This window comes from Anguilla rostrata, chromosome 16, assembly GCF_018555375.3.
Source record: "Anguilla rostrata isolate EN2019 chromosome 16, ASM1855537v3, whole genome shotgun sequence".
Classification (NCBI taxonomy): Eukaryota; Metazoa; Chordata; class Actinopteri; order Anguilliformes; family Anguillidae; genus Anguilla; species Anguilla rostrata.
This window is the reverse complement of record NC_057948.1, coordinates 1513846-1535604: the sequence shown is the minus strand read 5'-3', so window position 1 is coordinate 1535604 and position 21759 is coordinate 1513846. Positions and strand designations below refer to the sequence as shown.

The 21759-nt window shown below is 43.3% G+C and overlaps 1 protein-coding gene across 5 annotated transcripts in view; it reads right to left on the bottom strand.

Moving 5' to 3' along the window:
- Nucleotides 1-21759, bottom strand: part of LOC135242401 (NACHT, LRR and PYD domains-containing protein 12-like) — a 505695-nt gene that overhangs the window by 99047 nt on the left and 384889 nt on the right. The window contains exon 12 of one of the 5 annotated variants that reach the window (XM_064313453.1): nucleotides 13874-14047. The exons of the other annotated variants lie outside the window; for them this stretch is intronic. Within the exon in view, the coding sequence (XP_064169523.1) occupies nucleotides 13874-14047 (174 nt within the window). The remainder of the gene's footprint in view (nucleotides 1-13873; nucleotides 14048-21759) is intronic. 5 annotated transcript variants of the gene reach the window in all.

Sequence of the window (21759 nt, the reverse complement as noted above, 5' to 3'; positions counted from 1 at the left end):
TCCTTTAAAACCCCTTATCAACATGGTAACCCTTGTGGGTTTGGTAACCCTTGTGGAGTAATATAAACTGCACAAAAACTTTAATAAGTGAGGGGATTTGAAGATTATTAGAATACTTATCTAAGAAATGCTCCTGTAAATGATGTTATTCTTTAAATGATAGGAGCTAGAGCCAGAATATTGATCTCTGAATCAGACTATTCCACACAGCATGACTGCTTACAAAGGTATAATATCCAGGCTATGATTTGGGACTGGAATAACAGAAAAGTGACAAAACTAAACAATGTAACACTGCATCTAAACAGCAGCTCACATGTTGTTCAGATGGACACTCTCCCACCAAGATGTACACACGTACCGTGCCGGTGAGTTAATGCCTGGCTTTACCAGGAGAATAAAATACCATTTTATTCACAATCCTTTCAGAAACACCACAATCCTAAAAATTAAACATCCTGCTGGACTGAACTCTGACAGTTCTACAGATGTAATTCTGACCCAAATGGCCCCTTTTCTTATACTGTAAGTTCTCTGAATTGGGGCAAAGGGCTCATCTACCTTTTCTATGATCTTTTCTCTGGGCTTAACCCTCCCATCCCATACTAGACATGCAGCTGCCACCTTTTAGAGTGGACAGTGAGTTAGTTTTCAGTGCTGTAGGATGTTTGGCCACCACCAAAAGTAAAGATGTAAAAGACAACACACATTTTTCATGTGTGGACAGTGAATTTGCTTATTTCCTTTTGGTTTTCTGTGACAAACCTCCCACAGCACTGCAAGCTAACACACCGCTAAAGGCAGATTCACTGTAGAAACAGGAAGTAATGCACATGCTCATATTTATGTATTGTGGTGTGGGCCTCTGGAGCCCTGCCCCTCCCTGCTAAGAGCCGCCACTCAGCACCACTTCACCTGTGTCTCACCGGCCAGCCTGCCGCACCATGGACAGCGCCGGAGGGACAGGGCTGAGTTTCAGCACCTCCACTCCACACTCAGACATGGACAGTGCCGGAGGGACAGGGCTGAGTTTCAGTCCACCTCACCAGTCCGCTAGTTCAGACCCTGAGCACTGACGAGATACAGTCAGGCCACCAGCAACATACCAGTGCTTTTCCACACCACTTTCCCCTTTGCCTGAGTAGCTGCTGGCCCTCTTTAGGCCTCATGGTCTCACTCCAGGGGTGTGCTGGCTTTCCCCTCACTGAGTGACTAACAGAGTCTCTGATACTCATTTTTTTTTTTGTGGCAGACTCGGATGTGCCCCTCCTCGTGGCCTGAATTTTGGACCCACCTGCACTTCCCTAGCACTTTTGCTTTCCCCAACACTTGAGCAGCCTGATCTCGTTTTGTGTTTCACTTTTCCCGTATTCATTCATTGTGATACCGCTGTCACAATAAAAGTCCTCCACAGGCATATTGCCAGCACTGTCTGCCTCGTCTGTGCCTCATTCCCACAGCATACACTATGGATGTGATAAAAGTTTATTTAAGGAGATGAAATATATGGAATTGAAGGTATCTGTAAGAGGGTGGAAAATCACAACCTGTACCTGCCATATAAATGCTCTGCCCGTTTGCAAATGTTGCACACAATGCAAATCATGCAAACTATGCGGACTACACAGAAGTATAAAACAGTCATTAGAAGGAACATCTCTGTAAACCCTTGCAGGAGGTCATGCAACACATACATGAAGGATAGATTCAATCATTAGGGCACACCAGTAGTACAATGCCCCCTATTTACAGTCAGTATAATCTTGCCATGCAGTGCCCCCAAACTCTGTCGGATGTGGGGGGGGGGGGGGGGTGATTTGGTGGAGATGGCAGTAGGTACTAGAGTTTTGGTCAGGTCAGACTCTATTTTGTCAAATGTAAACTAGTGTGGATTGTGGGAGATGTTCTCTGGATAGAATTTAAGGGAAGCTCAAACAATTTACTTCATTATCCAAAGTCCTTTCATGAAAAGCATTTTTGGTATGCATCACAATTTCTTTGTGTTCCTTTTCTTTATCTTACAATCACTTCAGGTGCATGTCCTTTCCTCTCTTATAGCATAGTGTCCAGTCCATCTTGCCATGTCTTGTAAATAAAATGATTGCCTCTTAACACTGTTAAACCTTTCTATTCATGGTTATTGGCAACTCTCATACTGTGTCATAAAGTGCTCTTTGTCTTACAGCACATATAAAGTACGTGGCTTACTTATACACTGACTGAAGTGTGCATCTCTGCTAGAACCAATGACTGCATTGGTGCCATAAATAAACTCCTCTTCCATCATCTTCTGTTTGAAAGCCAACTTTAGGGAATGACATCCGGTCCAGACCCCCATAGAAGCATCCAATTGCACCAAGTGTGGCTCTGACAGACAGTAGCATTTCCAATGCTAAAGGAGGCTACTGCCCTCCTGGAAGAGTATATAAAACACTGCAGAGCTAATATAGCCAAGGGCTACAGACAATAGGGAAGGGCTACAGACTCCAGTTCAGAGTGAAACCCCCATTTCAACAGAGTCATTTACTCTCAAACACAAGAGAGTGCTCCTATGTTTAAGAGGAATAAATTCCTTCCTTCTTTCAAAAAGGGGGAAATACGTGTGGTTCCCAGAGATCGAACCCAACATAGTTTTTATTTTCATTATTTCCAGCTCCCAAAGAAGGGTGGTTCTCAATGTCCTATCTTGGATCTCAGTGTTAAACAAACATTTGAGGCAATATAATTTCAAAATGTTAACATACAGCGCTCGTTCAATATGTCAGAACGACTGGAAAATTTTGTGCAATTCTTTTCATCAATCGTCGGCACCCAATAATTGATTAATAATGATTAACTGATTAGAGGAAAATCTACTCCATGCCCCATACAAAGAATGACTTAAAATATGCTTCACTTAATACTTAAGCATTTTTGTTAAGGAGTATGCCCATGTCTATGTGCTTTGGGGTCAGTCTGGTGTGCAGTCTGCTGAAGGTGAGACCAGCAGCTGAGAAGACGCGCTCAGATGGCACTGATGTTCCAGGAATGGACCAATAACATTTCACTAATGCTGCCAGTCAAGGGAACCGTGCCTCTCTAATTTAACATTTTAGAAACGTCTCTTTAATTTGATATCTAATCACCAACATTAGGTTATTCATTTAAATGGTTTATTGAAATTCAAGTGTTTAATCTATAGAAATTGATCAATAAACATTCTTATTAAGAATTAACAGTTAATTGATTAACTTAATGTGGTGTGGGGATGGCTGGTTTAAGCAGCCACACCTGCCCTGGGTCAAGCTAATTAGACCTGGCCAGTTGGATAATTGGTTAAGAATTAGATAATTGGCCAGGTCTAATTGAACCCAGAAATAGGAGTGGCTGCACCTGTGTGTAGTCAGGTAATCAGTGCGCACAGGTTAAATTTGCCATCCCCACTCACACAAGGGGAGCCTCTGTCATGACTGTTTTACATCTGCTCCTTGGCTGTAACATCTTGCCGACCCTCGTAAATTAAAGTGGACTGTTTGAACATCATCTCCCTGTGTCTCTGTGCTGGAGGGCCCCTTGGAAAGCCACTTCGGTGGCCTGTGGCAGGCTTGTTTGCCACACTTAACATCACTATTTCACATCAGTAAATCTGAAAGATGCCTTCTTCCACGTAGGCATTTATCCCCCTCACACAAAATTCCTCCGCTTCGCCCATCGCGGTGTTCGCTACAAATACACAGTTCCACCCTTCGGTCTTTTCCCTGAGTCCACGGGTGTTCTGTCTTTGTGTAGAGGCGGGTCTGGCTCCAGGCTATTGGCTGATCATTGCCAATTCAAAACCCAGAGTTGTGTAGGACACTCAGTGAGTTCTGCCGCATGTGTTGTCTCTTGGTTTCAGAGGAAACATCCCCAATAGCAATCTCTCCCCATCCTGGAGTGTAATGTTCTTGGGACTTGATTTGTACTCTGTATCCATGTGAGCTTGTCTAACAGCAGACTGCATTTTTATCTCTCAGGGTATGCCTCTCTTAGTTCAAACCAGACTCAAGATTGCAGTATCACAAATGCCTCAAACTACAGGGGCTGATAGTGTCAGCCTCTCAGGTTTTGCCACTGGGGCTGTTACGATGAAGCCACACTGATTCTGGCAAAGCCGCCTGGCACCGCTCCCGCGTCCCACAATCGGCCACTTGTGGGCGTGTCACCTATTTTATGACAGACAGATGTGTTTGTTAAATGTTGATCGGGTTTAATGTTGTGTTTAAAATCATTGTCCAGTTTAAATAAAAACTTTTAAAATGATGAAAATGTAAGATATTGTATTTGAATCATTATGATAGGCTAGGCTCCCTTATTCATTTTGTGATTTAATATCAAATAGGATCCATTCCTGCTTTTTTTCAAATTTTTGGAGGGAGAGCACTTTATAAATAGAAGTAGGATTATTGGTTTTTATCATTACCTGAATTGGATTAGCCAGCTAATGTCATCAAATTTAGATCTGGTTAGCTAGCTAGGTGGCTGGTAGAAATGATCACAAACAACAAGCAACTAATATATTATTAGTTTTATGGTCACCTTGATTTCCTTTAGTCTACGTTTCTCTCACAACTAGATCAGGATGTGCTTCATTGTTATCCGATAAACGTTCTTGTTCAAATCACCAGTTTATTTGGTAAAACATTTGTGCTGCTATCATTTATTTTATTTTATTTTTAAAATAAAATTGTTTGCAATATATAATATAAATATATATGGCACGTTTCCTACTTTTGAATTACTACGCAGTAGATTCAATTTGCCTCAAACCCATTTCTTTCGATTTCTACAAATTCGCAACTATATTAGATCTAATACAACTACCTTTCCTAATGCACCTAATAACACCCAGATGGAATCCTTGTTTTCTGTTGATCCTTCATCTAGGGGGGGGTAATATCTTATATCTATAACCCTATGTCTGAACAATTAGATATATCCCTAGATTTTCTGAAATCCGCTTGGGAGGAGGACTTAGGCATTAGCTTAATGGGGGAGCAATGGATAGAGGCACTGGAGGGTGTGCACACAGCATCTATATGTACCAGGCATGGTCTTGTTCAGTTCAGGGTGTTGCATCGTCTTCATCTTTCAAAGGTCAAGCTTTCTAACATGTATCCTAATATAGATTCTTTGTGTGACCGTTGCGGTGTATTTCCTGCCTCGTTGGGGCACATGTTCTGGCTGTGCCAAAAACTATCCAATTTTTGTAATTCTATTTTTAAAACTCTGTGATATCCTAGGGCACATGATAGAACCTGGCCCAGTATTGGCAGTATTTGGGGTGCCAGGAGAGGATAGTCCTCTTAGAGGATTCAATTCCACTGTGGCAAGGTTCATAACCTCAAATTACAACCTAAAGTTGACTGGAATCACATTATAATTAACTACAACTAACGTAAGCACGTAACAATAAAGGCAAACTATCTCACGACAGTTATATTTTGCACCTGGGAAAGTGAACAACCAAAAAAAAAACCTGTCGGCAAGAAGGTGGCCAAATAAGCGAATCAACTAGTTTAACATTAGGTTCCTGTTGTAACCCCGGTTCTCTGAAACAATAAATGGGATCAGCTGAGCCCCTGTGCTGAGGCTGTCTCAGGACCCCCTGGTGCTGCACACTGCTAAGGGATCAGCTGAGCCCCTGTGCTGAGGCTGTCTCAGGACCCCCTGGTGCTACACACTGCTAAGGGATCAGTGGGCAGGGAGTGGGGCAGCCCCGATACTCCCAGTGCAGTGCTGTATGACAGGGGAACATCTGCACACTGTGTTTATACATTAAAATACAGGAATAAGCAGTTAGCAGGCTGTACGGACCCAGCAGCGGTCTATATTGTGATTAAAACTCAGACAGCAGTGTATTTACATGCACACGTAACATGTTGCAGACAAAGATCACTCCATTTCAATATTGCATGTAAAACTCCAGGAGGCACTGTCGGACAAGCGACATCCATCCATCATCCATCGATTATCTATACCCACTTATCCTGGGCAGGGTCGCGAGGGGTGCTGGAGCCTGGCGGCAGTGTAGCACAGTGGGTGAGGAACTGGCCTTGTGACTGAAAGGTCATAGGTTTGATTCCTGGGTAGGCCACTGCTGTTGTACCCTTGAGCAAGGTACTTAACCTGCATTGCTTCAGTACATATCCAGCTGTATAAATGGATGCAATGTAAATGTTGTGTAAGTCGCTCTGTATAACAGCGTCTGCTAAATGCCTGTAATGTAATGTAATGAGCCTATCCCAGTGTGCATTGGGCCGGACAGGCTGCCAATCTATCGCAGGACACACACACCATGCACTCACACACTCATACCTATGGGCACTTTACTGTCTTCTATTAGCCTACCTGCATGTCTTTGGACTGTGGGAGGAAACCGGAGTACCCGGAGGAAACCCACATGGACACGGGGGGAACATGCAAAATAAAGGCCATTCTCCACACAGAAAGGTCCAGGCCAGATGTGGCAGGGCTCGGTTTGCGGGAGGAATTCAGGGCAATTAGAGGACCACGCCTACTGGTTAAGCAGGCACACACCTGGATGATGTTACGAATCAGTCCAGGATTTAAAAGTGTGCTTCTTTCCACAGTAGGTGTCTGAGACCGGGATCCCCCACGATGGTGAGAGAGAGCATGTACAGACCAGAGAAAAGGCTGAAAAGCGCTTGTATAATTTCATTTATTTTGTCTTTGTTATTTTAGTTTATTGTTTTTGCCCAGATCCCATGAGGGTGAAGGGGGAAGGATTTTCGTTTGTGTTTGTTTGTGATTACGCTCTCTCTCACTACCCCAATAAAACGTTGGAGATATCCACATCTCCCTGTGTCCAGCTCTTCTGTCCCTATCAGGGTAGTGATGGTGTGTTGCCGGATTTGAACCCAGAACCTTCTTGCTGTGAAGTGACAGTGCTACCAACTGCACCACCGTGCCACCCTCAGACCAGTATTTTCATTCAATGCCCTTGAACACAAGTGGTATTGCGTGCAAGAACCTCTCCCTTAACCGACATATAAAATGTACTTTACATGACTTAATTGAACAATTATTATTGAAAATGACATTTATAAATTAAATAGACAAATTCTTTGATAGGTCAATCAACATTAACCTGGTGGAATCAAGTGACAAGCCAAAATAAATTCTGTATCAGGTCAGAAGACTAAATAATTTTATTAAATAAGGAGTCAATTAAAATAGTGAATTGAAATGATACACTCTTGAGATCATGCATTTATTGAATGTAGGCTCACTACATCTAAGGTACAAAACATAAGAAATTAAACAATATTCTGATTTGAGATTACCAGAAAAGAGAGAGAGACTGAAGAGCCAGACCTTATCAAAGTATGCCCCTCTTCCAGTGCCACAGGGACAAAGGAAATGAGCTAAAATGCACAAACAAAAGGGGGGCCTATCTAAAAGCTGACAGTGTACTTATTACATTAAAGTGACATTGTGTTGTTGAAAGCAGGGCTAAATAGTAATGACAGAAATATAATAGGTAGTATAAGAGGTAATTCCGTCCAGCTATTCATACCTATAAAGTATACCTATAAAAAGCATGGAAGTTTACTTCTTCTTCTAACATAGACATAAAGATTTTTCAATCAATGATTTCAATTGAATGCCACAAATTACATTTAAACTTAAGATCAAATGGAACTGGATCTTTATTTGTTCTGTAGCTACGATGGGCCTCTGGCCTCGTAAATACCTTTGTCTTCTGGTTTGTTTTTTCCGAGACAGGAGGTGGGACCCATAGGTCGCCTGCCTAGATCAGGGTATCAGAGTGGCGTAAAGGACGTTTCCTTTAATGTTTGTGTAAGGGAGGGTAGGCAGCATGGCTGCACCCTCATGCAGAACAGGGAATTTTAGCTTATTTTTCCAGCAAATATGGATTGATGTCACATTTAAATACAGGGCTATACCTTATTTAAGGTAAAAAGCAAACAAACCAGAGCCACATGAACTGTAACAACGGTTAATATAATAAAAATGGTTAATCTAATAACTTTGTCCTTCATGTAATAACTTTGTCCTCTTTACTGTAATAAATGCTGGTTAACCTGTTTGACTTTACCAGTCTGGTTGTTGATCTGAGCACTCAACAGAGACTGCCCTCCTGGCTGTGACGGAGGCACTTGCCACTGCCTGATCCTACTAGAACTGTCTAAAGCATTCAACACCGTCGACCACAAACTACTCATCTCCACTTTGGCTGAGATGGGAATGAGCTGCTGTTCATCCGTCACAAGACCTCCCTACTGCGGGAGCTTTAATCACTGCTGGCGACACCACAGTGACTGCCTCTCACTCTGCAAAGAGCCTGGGGGTGGTCCTGGATGACCAGCTGGACTTCAAGGAGCACGTCAAGGCAACATCATAGTCCTGCTGATTTCTCCTGTATAACATCTGGATGATTCGACCATACCTGACTATGCACTCCGCCCAGCTACTTGTCCAGGCTATGGTGACCTCCCGTCTTGATTACTGCAACCCCATCCTTGCAAGCCCACCAGCTTGTGCCATACAGCCACTACAGATGATTCAGAATGCTGCTGTTTATCTTCAACGTTCCCACGTTCTCTCACATCACTCCCCTGCTGGGGTCACTCCACTGGCTACCGATCACCGCCAGGATCAGGTTCAAAGTCTTGACCCTTGCCTGCACTGCAGCCAAAAGAACAGCTCCCGTCTACCTACAGGACACGAATCAATCCTACACGGCAGCTTGACCACTCCACTCTGCGGCAGCAGGGTGACTTGCACTCCCTCAGGGTGAATGATTCTCCCTACCACAGATCTTCTCCACACTAGCTCCCCAGTATTGGAATGAAATCCCTGTTCCTCTACAAACCACTCAGTCATTGCCCATCTTCTGCCGTAGTCTGAAAACGCATCTCTTCAGTCTGTACCTGGACTAACTATCACTACTCATTACATCACATTACATTACAGGCATTTAGCAGACGCTCTCATCCAGATCGACTTACATATAGCATTTTACACATAGCTTTTTACATTGTATCCATTTATACAGCTGGATATGTACTGAAGCAATTCAGGTTAAGTACCTTGCTCAAGGGTACAACGGCAGTGTCCTACCCAGGAATTGAACCTGCAACCTTTCGATTACAAGCCCAGTTCCCACTGTGCTACACTGCCACCACTCCCAGGGCACTCTCTGCAGGGCACTCCCAATCTAGGATCACTTATCACTTGTACCCTTCTACCTTATTCCTGTAGCACAGTGTTACTCATTACGCGGCTCGTGAGACTTTGTTTTGCGGCTCATATATGATATGTATACTGATAACAATAAGTATATAGCTATAACTTACTTCTATATGTTCCATGTATGTCCTGTTTTAGCACATTGAAATGAATTATCCAGCAGATGGCAGCATACTGAAGATACGTCAAAGAACGTAGGCTACGTAACAGCGAGGGATCATGGGTAGACGTATAGCCTATGTGTGTAGCTTTGCATTTGCGAATGGTTTTGCAAGTTTAGCACGTAAGCCTAAATTTGATATTCCATAATGCCGTTTGATATAAGGTTATATCAAATATTGTCTCGGCCTCTGCCCACTCAAACTGGACAGATTTATGACTAGAAAAAAGCAGAACGAGAAAAGTGATTCTTCATTAGCTGACGGTGACGGAGTTAGAAACAGGCCGAGGAGAAAGAGCAACGTGAGGAAAGAACGATGGAAATGCAGATCATTTGGCCTAGAAGCCAAGACACCGATGCTGCACCAGCAAAGAAAAAGGTGCGGTCAATTCAGGATGAACACCGAACATTTCAGGATACATGGACTGATGAGTTTTTCTTTGTGCAATATGAATCCACTCAGTTCTGCCTAATTTGCCAGAAGACTAGTGCCAATTGTAAACGGTATAACCTTGAACGCCACTTTAGTGCTTTTCAGACCAAGTACAACATGTTGTACCTGCCAGGTAGCAACCTGAGGACTAATAAAAATAAACAGTTGACAGATTCTGACTGAGCAGCAAAAATGATGACGAGATCAGTCTCTGTTGCCGAGAAATCGACCGAGGCTACTGGATTTTAGCTAGCCATAAAAAGGCTTTCACGGACGCTGAAATTGTTAAACAATGCTTTTTGACCTCAGCAGAGATAATGTACCGTGCATAATAATAATAATAATAATAATAATAAATAATAATAATAAATATAGCTGCGAGCAGCAATGAAGGGGCCAAGCACTACAGGGGCACCAGGTAGACAAGCAACCAGAACGACCCCTGAACAAGACACCAGTCCATCACAGGGTGAACAGGCACATTGACACGCACTCTTACACTTACACCTATGGGCAATACATCATGTCCAATTGACATTACCTGAATGCGTTTGGACTGCGTAGAAATCAGAATACCCAGAGGAAACCCCATGAATACAGGGACAAGGTACAAACTGAAAGTGGACGCACCCTGAACTTGAAGCCACTTGATACAATGAATAAAATAGGGTATGCTGATATATTTTCTAAGTTTTACATGAAACTGTTACATTTAAAAGAAAATAAAACGCAATCACGTTTCAAATGAATAAGTTATTTAAATTAAATGAATATTTTTAAAATATTCTACTCGGATTTCTAATACCATTGAACCATCTCCTTGTGAACAGCAACCATTTTATAGATAAATGGCAAAATGTTATAATTACATTAAAAAGTCTAGACTTCCATGGCAGAAAGCATTTGAAGCATTTTTCAAAAAAGTCTGATTTGCAGAAGATCTAATGGGCAGAGCTTATGGGTCCTCATGGGAAAGTTATTAGGCTTGATGAGTTGCATATGTCCAGAATTCCATGAATGTAGCTCAAATGAGGCCGGAGATATGCTTGTTAGCTAAAAGGTGTTATCTAAAAAAACACCTTTTAGCTCACGATAGCGCCACCTTATGGCCAATCGGCTTCATATTTTCTCCCTGTCTATTTGGAGTTGCCCTATACCAATGTGCTGAGTTTTGAAAGAATCGGCATAGTGAGTATGCCTAAACAGGAAATGAGCTCTCTAGTGCCACCATTTTTGTTTGATTGGGCCAAAAATGGAAGGTTAGCCTCCACTTATGGGTACTGATATGACTACGAAGTTTCATGGTGTTTGGTCAAACCGTTCAGAATTTATACACCTTTATGCTAAAAGCCACGCCCTCCAACATACTCATTGGCTCATAGTGGCCATATCATTTGGTCAATCAAAATTCTGTGACTAACTTTTCGTCAGCACCATCTGTAGATGATATGTCTCGAATTTGGTGGTGATCAGATCAACGCTCTAGGATGAAATTTTTCGAAAAATTCAAAATGGCGGAAAATCCCATATGGTGGAAATTAAAAATAAACAGTCTTGGGTCAGGTATTGGAATCGGCTTGACCCAAAGATTCAGGGGAAATAATCCGCACGACTCTAGGACAAACGGTTCAAAAGTTATAAGCTAAAAAGGTACCTTGAAGTTTGGCCTGTTGGTGGCGCTACAGAGTTGGCTGGATTGCCCCAAATGCGACGCCTGTATACATTGCACTGTCCTTTATCAATGTGCCAAATTTCATAAAAAGTTACCAATGGGTTCTATGGGCTGCCATAGACTCGCATTGCAGAAATAATAATACTAACGATTACAATAGGTGCCCTGCACCTTCGGTGCTTGGCCCCTAAATATAGCTGCGAGCAGCAATGGCGGGGCCAAGCACGAATGGGGCGCCTGGCCGACAAGCAACCGGAAGATCCCCTGAAGACGACACCAGTCCGTCGCAGGGAGAACGGCACAACCATTCTGCAAAGTTTTGTAAAAGCAGACCAGTCGTTATACTGCCGCCGTAGACTTCCATGGCAGAAAGCATTTGAAGCATTTGTCAAAACAGTTTATATAGTGATTACAATAGGTGTAACGATTACAATAGGTGCCCTGCACCTTCGGTGCTTGGCCCTAAAATAAAACAAATACATGCACTGCAGCTTTCAGATTCGACATTAATGAGGAGGATCAAGTTTATTGGGAAAGATATCCAGGAACAGCGAATTGCAGAACTTGCAGCGACACCATGTTATAGCATTGCATTCGATGAGAGCACGGATATAAGCGACATGGCGCAATTGTGTGTGTGGGTTCGCTTTATTCAAAAGGACGAATTTCGGGAGGAGCTGTTATGTCTGAGAACCCTTTTAATGTGCCATTGTTAAGCCTTACACCTGCTCTGAAAAACCTTTGTCCAGACCTTGCTGTAATACAGTGAGATTCTTCAGCTGCAGGTCAAAGATGTCCTGAAAACTGAGCTCAGATCAGGCGTTGCTCGTTTCTGGAGCATGGTCCCAGCCTCAGATTATCCACATTTAAAGCTTTGTGTGCAGAAGGTAATGAGCTTTTTTGTGAGCACTTACTCACGTGAGGCAACATTTTCTATAATGAGCATTGTCAAAAGAAAAGATAGAAGTAGGCTTACAGATGTGCATCTTGATTGTTTGACTAGGATTGCAACCACTAACTACAAGTTTTGCATGGAGAAAGTCAATGGATAGCTAAAACACATGAGAGCCTCAACATATTGATACAAATATAACAGAAAAAGAAGTTTTTCATCTCTATTAGTAGGCCAATATATACATTTTTGTGAACTGTTTTTTATTTCATGTTGATAATGCTTATGTATAATTGCATATGTACATACATACATAAGATGAGTTCCACTCCCAGCCTTACACACTCACACACAAGTATTATACCTTTTAATAATGCAATGTAATTATGAATTGAGAATAAAAAGAGATGTAAGGATGGAAAGCATGGTACTGTATTTTTTTAAACATACACAAAGATGGTAAATATCTTGAGGGTGATGATTTAAAAAAAACATCTTAGTTATACCTGCAATCTCTGTGGCTCTTTGAGTAATGGTCTTACTCATAAGTGACTCTCCTAAGAAAATGAGTGAGTACCACTGAACCACGGCAGAAACTGGAATTACACTGCATCGCCATCTAGTGGCTGTATGAGAACACCACAACTGATTATTGCCACTAACTTTTACTGCTGGTAGACACTAAATTTTAAAAACGTGGTGTCTTTTGAAAAATTCCACACATTGCACCTATATCTGTGTGTCCTTGCCCTACAATCCATCCATTCATTTTATCGCGCACACTATTGCGAATATAACAAGGTAATTATTGCGTTGCATTTAATTATTATTGTAACAATGATGATAATAATGATAATAAAAGCCTGATATATTAAGTCATGTTTTTCTTTTAAAACTCCTTATCAACATGTTTGGTAGACCTTGTGGAGTAATATAAACTGCACAAAAAATGTAATAAGTCGGGACATTTGTAAGATTTAGAATACTTATCTAAGAAATACTCCTGTAAATGATGTCATCCTTTAGATGATAGGAGCTAGAACCAGAACATTGATCTCTGAATAAGGCTATCCCACACAACATGTCTGCATACAAAGGTATAATATCCAGACTATTACTTGGGACTGGAACCACAGAAGAGTGACTAAACTAAACGAAGTAACACTGCATCTAAACAGCAGCTCACATGGTGTTCAGATGGACACTCTCCCACCAAGATGTACACACACACCCTACCGGCCAATAGTTAATGCCCAGCTTTACCAGTAGAATAAAATACCATTTTATTCACAATCCTTTCAGAAACACCATTTGCTTGTTGTGATTGAGGAGTAAGGTATATATGGGCAAAGAAAGAATGCTGGTGGACAGAGGAGTAAACTGAGAGAGAAAGAGGGTTTTAATATTTCACTGAATAGAACCATACTATTTAGTTAAGATCACACAATACACAGCACTACTCACCCCAGTCTCTGTAGTTTACACTTTGGACTCCTCAATCCAGCACAGAGCAGCTCCACTCCTGAATCTCCCAGGTTATTGTAGCTGAGGTCCAGATCTCTCAGGGGTGAGTTTGGTGACTGGAGAGCTGAGGCCACAATATTACAGCACTTCTCTCTGAGGTCACAGCTGTTCAGTCTGCAAAGAAGAGTTAATATAGTATTATTATATTAGCTATACACGAAGCATGTATCTAATATGGGAAATGTGCCAATGACAGTGTTCAGCGATGAAGAGTGAAAATTGAGGATTTTAAAGTTGATGATGATCTGAGGAAGATGTCCGTGCTACACTCCAACTGCAGTTTTTGCACCTGAAAATTAAACATCCTGCTGGACTGAACTCTGACTGTTCTACAGATGTAAATCTGACCCAAATGTCCCCTTTTCTTATACTGTAAGTTCTCTGAATTGGGGAAAAGGGCTCATCAACCTATTCTATGATCTGTTTTCTGGGCTTAACCTTCCCATCCCATACTAGACATGCAGCTGCCATCTTCCAGAGTGGAGAGCGAGTTAGTTTTCAGTATTGTAGGATGTTTGGCCACCACCAAAAGTAAGATGTAAAAGGCAACACACATTTTTCAGAGTGGACAGTGACTTTGCTTCTTTACTTTCGGTTTTCTGTGACAAACTTCCCACAGCACTGCAAACTAACACACAGCTAAAGGCAGATTCACTGTAGAAACAGGAAGTAATGCTCATATATAAGTATTGTGGTGTCGGCCTCTGGAGCCCCGCACTCTCTGCCATCATCCGCCACTCAGGGCTGAGTTTCAGTACCTCCACTCCACACTCAGACCTGGACAGCGCCGTGAGGGACAGGGCTGAATTTCAAGCACCTCCACTCCACACTCAGGCCGGACAGCGCCGGAGGGACAGGGCTGAGTGTTCAGCACCTCCACTCCGCACTCAGACCTGGACCTGAGATACAATCAGGCCGCCTAGCAGCACACCAGTGCTTTTTCCACACCCACTTTCCCCTTTGCTGAGTAGCTTCTGGCCCTATATAGGCCTCATGGTCTCACTCCAGGGGTGTGCTGTCTTTCCCCTCACTGAGTGACTAACATAGTCATTGATTCTTTTTTTATTTTTTTTGTGGCAGACTCGGACGTTGCCCCTCTCTCGTGGCCTGAATTTTGGGGCCACCTGCACTTCCCCAGCACTTTTGTTTCCCTCAACATTTCAGTAGCCTGATCTGTCTCCTTTGAGTAGTCTTTCACCTCGACTTTCGTGTTGTCACTTTTCCCTGTCTTGATCATTGTGAGGTACCGAAGTACAAAAACAGTCCTTTAGAAGGACCATCACTGTAAAACCCTTGCAGGGGGGAAATTTATGCAACACATACAGGAATGATAGATTACCAATAATTAGGACACCAGTAGTATAATGCCCCTAATTTATTTCCCAGTATAATTACCATGCAGCACCCCTGTCCCTTTTAGGGTGGGGGGGGGGGGTGGGGGGGGGGGGGGGCTCCTAGGGATGGTGGTAGGTTTACTAGAGTTTTAGTCAGGTACTTAGACTACTGTATTTTGCCCAATGTAAACTAAGTGGGGGATTGTAAAGAGATCTATGGATAGAAATTTAAGGGAAGTCAAACAATTTACTTCATTATCCAAAGTCCTTTCATAAAAAGCTTTTTTGGTATGCATCACAATTTTCTTTGGTTCCGTTTCCTTATCTTAAACCCCTTAAAGGTGCATGTCCCTTTCCTCTCTTATGGGTATGTCCAGTCCATCTTCCCCATGTCTGGTAAATAAAATGATTGCCTTTAACAATGAAAAAGTTTCTATTCATGGTTATTGTCAACTCTCTTTATTTAGTTCAAAATGAAAAAGTGTTTCTTTCTCCTAAAAGCGCATCCAAAGTACGTGGCTTACGTGTTCCCAACTGACTGAAGTAGCATCTCTGCTCAAACAAATCACTGCATTGGTGCCATAAATAAACTTCTCTTTCTTTCACTTTTTGTGTTTAAAAACCCAATCTAGGGAAGGACATCCGGTCCAGACCTCCCATAAAAAGCAATCCAGTGCACCCAAGTGGGCTCGACCGGGACAGTAGCGTGCCCAATGCGAAAGGAGGGCTACCGCCCCTCTGGAAGAGCATATAGGACACTGCAGCGCTACTATAGCAAGGGCTACAGCCCCAGTTCAGAGTGAAACCCCACCATTTTCAACGGAGTCATTACTCTCAAACACAAGAGAGCGCCCCAAGGTTTAAGAGGAATAAATTCCTTCTTCTTAAAAAAAGGGGAAATCTTTGTGGGGGTTCCCGAGATCAAACCCAGCATAGTTTTATTTTCATTATTTCCAGCTCACAAAGAAGGAGGTTCTTAAACTTTCTTCTTGGATCTCAGTTTTTTAAACAAACATTTGAGGCAATATAATTTCAAAATGTAACATACAGCACTCTTTCACGTTCAAAATGTCAGAACGACTGGAAACTTTTGGTGCAATTTTTAACAATCGTCGGCACCAATAATGATTAATAATGATTAACTGATTAGAGTAAAAATCTACTCCGTGGCCTATAAAAGAATGAATTAAAATATGCTTAACCTTCATACGTAACATTTTTGTTAAGGATATGCGCATTGTCTATGTTCTTTGGGGTCAGTCTGGTGGCATTCTGCCTGACAGGTGAGACTAGCAGCTGAGAAGACGTGCTCAGATGGCAACTGAGTTTCAAGAATGGACCACACAACGTTTCACTAAACGCTGCCGGTCAAGGGAATGTGACTCTTAATTTAACATTTTAGAAACGTCTCTTAAATTTGAATCTAACACCAACATTAGGTTATTCATTGAAATGGTTCATTGAAAATAACTGTTTAATCTATAGAAATTCATCAATAAACATTCTATAAGAATGAACACTTAATTGACGAACTTAACATCACTATTTCAACATCAGTAAATCTGAAAGATGCCTGCTTCCACGTAGGCATTCATCCCCCTCACACAAAATTCCTCCGCTTCGCCCACGTGGTGTTTGCTACAATACACAGTTCTACTCTCTTCGGCCCTCCCTGAGTCCCGGGTGTTCTGTATTGTTGTAGAGGCGGGTCTGGCTCCATCGAGGACTAATGGTGTTACCAGAATACTGACTTATACAGAGATTGGCTGATTATGCCAATTCGAACCCAGAGATGTGCAGGACACTCAGCGAATTCTGACACATCTGTTCTCTCTTGGTTTCAGAGTAAATCTCCCCAGAGCAAGTCACTCACCATCCTGGAGTGAAACGTTCTTGGGAGTGGATTTATACTCTGTATCCACGTGAACTTGTCTATCAGCAGACTGCATTTTATCTCAGTTCAAACCGGGCTCAAGAGTGCAGTTTTCACACATGCCTCAGACTACAGGGGCTGACGGTGTCAGCCTCTCAGGTTTGCCACTGGGGCTGTTAAGATGAGGGCTTCATGAGGTGGATTTCATCCCTCCACCACAGCCTCCAGCAACGATCTCCCATCGCGTCTTCACGGTGACACACTCAGAGTCACTGGGAAAACAGACTTTTACACTCAGGGAACCCTCTCAGATCGTTCTCATGTGGAAAGTCATGAGGACACACACATCCCTCTCTGGGGTGGGGGGTCTCAGGAGGGTTACATGGTGAATTCAATTTCCTTTTGCTATAACTATATGAACAGCTCTCAGATATTTTCTGAGACATCATGTGCTCGTACGCTGCGATAATGACTGCGGTAGCATGTGTAATCACAAAGTGTGGCATGCGCTCCCTCCAGACTCCATGGTCTAGCCCACAGAAGTGGTCGCAGCACGCCGTCACTTTCTGTGGTTACGCGCGGACCCATGTGTGCTTTAGGCTTGCTCCTGTGGGGTCTAGGCCAGGGTTGTCTGTGAAGTGTACTGTGACCAATTGCGTGTGAAATACGCTATACAAATAAAATGTGATTGATTGATTGATGTTCCAGGAATTCTGAACAGAAGCGCTGATCTGGCTGACAAGAAGAAACCCACTGTACGGGAATGGTGTCTCCATCCCCAGACTTTGGAAATGTTACTGCAGGCATTATCCCCTCTCCTTTGTACAGCCCATGCACACCCCGCTACGCACAGACTCTTGTCTCAGGTGAACGGGGAAATACACTCCACTCCTGCCCAAGTGAGTAGCTCTATGGGCTTGGCCCATGAGAGGCATAACCTCAACCATTACATTACATTACATTACATTATAGGTATTTAGCTGACGCTCTTATCCAGAGCGACTTACACAGAGTAACAAACTCAGGATCAAGTCCGCTTAAATGTCATTGAACAACATGTAGATAAAAAGCCTTTACTATGATGCCATACAATAAGGGAGAAACAAGATAGTCTGAACAAAATTTTTTTTTTTTTTTTTTTTATAGTTATGGGAGGGGGTTTAGGGAAGAGGAGAGAGGTACACAGAGAAGAGGTGCGTCTTGAGTTTTCGTTTGAAGGTGCTCAGACACTGCTGGTTCTGACCTCCACTGGAAGAGATGTTCCACATCGTGGGGCCAGAACTGCCCAAAGAGCGAGACCTTGTTTGCTGCTCGTGTAGGGGGAGGAAGGAATCAGCCGCCCTGTAGTAGCCGATCGGAGCGATCTGGCCAGCATTGTAGGGTCTGATCATCTTCTGCAGATAACCAGGAGCTGACCCCTTGACTGCTTGGAAAGCAAGCACCAGTGTCTTAAACCGGATGCGAGCTTGCACTGGTAGCCAGTGGAGGGAGATGAGGAGGGGAGTGACGTGGGAGTCACGAGGGAGGTTGTAAACCAGACGTGCTGCTGCATTCTGGATGAGCTGAAGGGGTCTGGTGGCTGATGCTGGGAGGCCAGCCAGGAGGGAGTTGCAGTAGTCCAGACGTGACAGTATCATGGCCTGGACCAGGAGCTGTGTGGAGGTCAACGCATTAGGGCTTCCCCCTCACGTGACTGCAACCATCCAGAGCACGAGAGCGCCCTCTACCAGGTCACTTTATGACAATAAGTGTCAGGTGTTTTAAAGATGGTGTGCCTCTCGTGAATCAGTGCCTTACCAGAGCTCTGTTTCTGACGTGCTGTGCTTTTCACAGAACCTTATGGATAAAGAGAAATCCTTTCCTACCATTAAGGTCTACCTGGCAGCTATCACTGCTTGTAATGTTGGGTTGAAAGACCATGCAGTGCTATGGCAGAGATTTGGCTGTGCAGCTGTAGATCTCTTCACAGGCATTTGCCCCCCTCACTCTCATCTCTCCCACTCCAGCCAGAGTGAAAGAGTAGACCTTCACACTGATCGCACCCAGGTGGCAGAAATTTCCTGTTTCACTGGGGTACAAATATGAGGTTGCATAAATGTAAAATCTCTTTGTCATCCATCGCTATGGGCTAAGGGATCAGCTGAGCCCCTGTGCTGAGGCTGTCTCAGGACCCCCTGGTGCTGCACACTGCTAAGGGATCAGCGGGCAGGGAGTGGGGGAGCCCCGATACTTGAAAGAATTGAGGAAATATTGGGTAGCATTGCTTTGAAATGCATCTTATGTCATTTTGGTGAGGCAAGATAGCCTATATTGTTTGTAGTACCGTAACTTGGCGTCATTTTGATATCAATACTTTTGAGTAACTTGGCATTTTTGTACGTTGAAAACGTGTTTTTTATGAGATAACCAGTTACAATAGTAAGAGCTTGGAAAAAAAGCTCTCTGACTTCTACAGCTCTCTAGTTAAGTAGCCCGGTATGCTATTGGTAACCTACCATGCTGAAGTTGACTCTTGGGAGTTGGGTAATTATTATTACCCAACTCCCAATGAAGTGGATAAAAGTGGGAAACGTTTAATGGAACATAGGAAACAAAAGGACAGGCTATCCTGGCCGAGTGTCTTAAAGCTTCCTATGGCTCAGAACAGCCAAAATTTTGAATTAGACTAACTAAAATGTAAAATCAAGATTTTGGCTGTTTTACAACCTGTTTGATCCACTATATAACATCTGCATGGATAAAGCTACAAATTCATAACACATTGTCCCACATTGCTAATTAATGAGTTTTTAAAAAAATAAATAAATTAGCCTATCGATTATATTGTTAGTCACCAGCTAATTGCAAATTATTCAGTCGTCAACCTTGTACCACTTATTTGTGAGCTAACCCCTGAATGCTAATTGAGTGAATTGCACAGAAACATGCCCATATTGGCTATTCATTTTTTAATTGGATAAATGTTTCGGAAAGTCCTGTGAATCATATAATAACATAGGCCTGTGCCAGGTTCATGTAGGAATTCACATCCAAAGCACAGTAGGTGAAATTACTTTCACTAGGAACTAGAGTCTGAAGTTGGAATCAGTCGCTGCATGACTCTCGTTCTTGTTTGTGGAAGTCCATCCATCCATTATTTATACCCGCTTATCTTGGTCAGGGTCACAAGGCGAGAGGCAGGAATACACCCTGGACAGGTCACCAATCTATCACAAGGCACACACAACATTCACTCACCATTCACACTCACTCAGAGTACCTGGAGGACACCCACGTGAACATGGGAGAACATGCAAACTTCACACAGAAAGGCCCAGATCGGGATTCAAACCCAGGACCTTCTTGCTGAGGCAACAGTGCTACCAGCAGAATAAAATGTCATTTTATTCACAATCCTTTCAGAAACACCACAATTCAAGCAGCACAAATCAGTGTGTGATGAAGGAGTAAAACTCACTTTCATCAAAAGGTCAGGGTGTGAAAGACAGTGGGGTAAATGTATGGATGTCATTAAAGTTCATAGCAGGTAAATGGAGATGGATGATTGGGCGACATAGCTCAGGAGGTAAGACCGATTGCCTGACAGTCGGAGGGTTGCCGGTTCAAACCCCGCCCTGGGTGTGTCGAAGTGTCCTTGAGCAAGACACCTAACCCCTAACTGCTCTGGCGAATGAGAGGCATCAATTGTAAAGCGCTATATAAATGCAGTCCATTTACCATTTACCATGAGGACTGCAATGTGTGACAGGCCTGAAACGTTTTACTATGCAGGTCAATGTTTTATCATGTCAATCAGACAGTCTGTATCCAGTTCTCACCGGTGACCTATTACAACAGGGACAGGGATTGTTTGACATTAGTACTCCCTTTTATTCATCTATTATCCCCCGTAGTTATGTTTTAAAAAGATTACTTTCAGAAGGTCCTGAAAATGAATGGGAGTGAACTGGGAGCTGGACAACCAGGAGGAACGGCAATGACATTAACAGTTAACAGGGACAGTTCAGAACTACCGCCCGGTATCTCTCCTCCCTTTCCTATCCAAAACACTGGAACGTGCTGCATCTAACCAGCTCTCTGCTTTCTTCTCTGAGAACAACCTGCTTGATCCCCACCAGTCTGGCTTCAGGCCTGGCCACTCGACTGAGACTGCACTCCTCTCGGTCAGTGAGTCACTCCATGCCGCACGAGCAGCCTCCCTCTCCTCTGTCCTGATTCTTCTAGACCTCTCCGCTGCATTTGACACTGTGGACCACTCTACCCTCCTGTCCTCCCTGGCAGCAACAGGGATCCACGGCACAGTCCTTGACTGGATTGAGTCCTACCTCTCTGACCGCTCCTTCCAGGTTGCCTGGGCGGGTAAGGTATCACCACCCCGTCCCCTCACCACCGAAGTTCCCCAGGGCTCAGTCCTTGGTCCCCTTCTCTTCTCCATGTACACCAGATCCCTTGGCCCTGTAATATCTGCCCATGGCTTGTCCTATCATTCCTATGCCGACGACACGCAACTCTTTCTCTCCTTCTCCCCATGGGACACACAGGTCCCTGCCCGCATCTCCGCTTGCCTGAGGGACATACAGAGCTGGATGGACAATCACCACCTGAAGCTCAACCCGGGA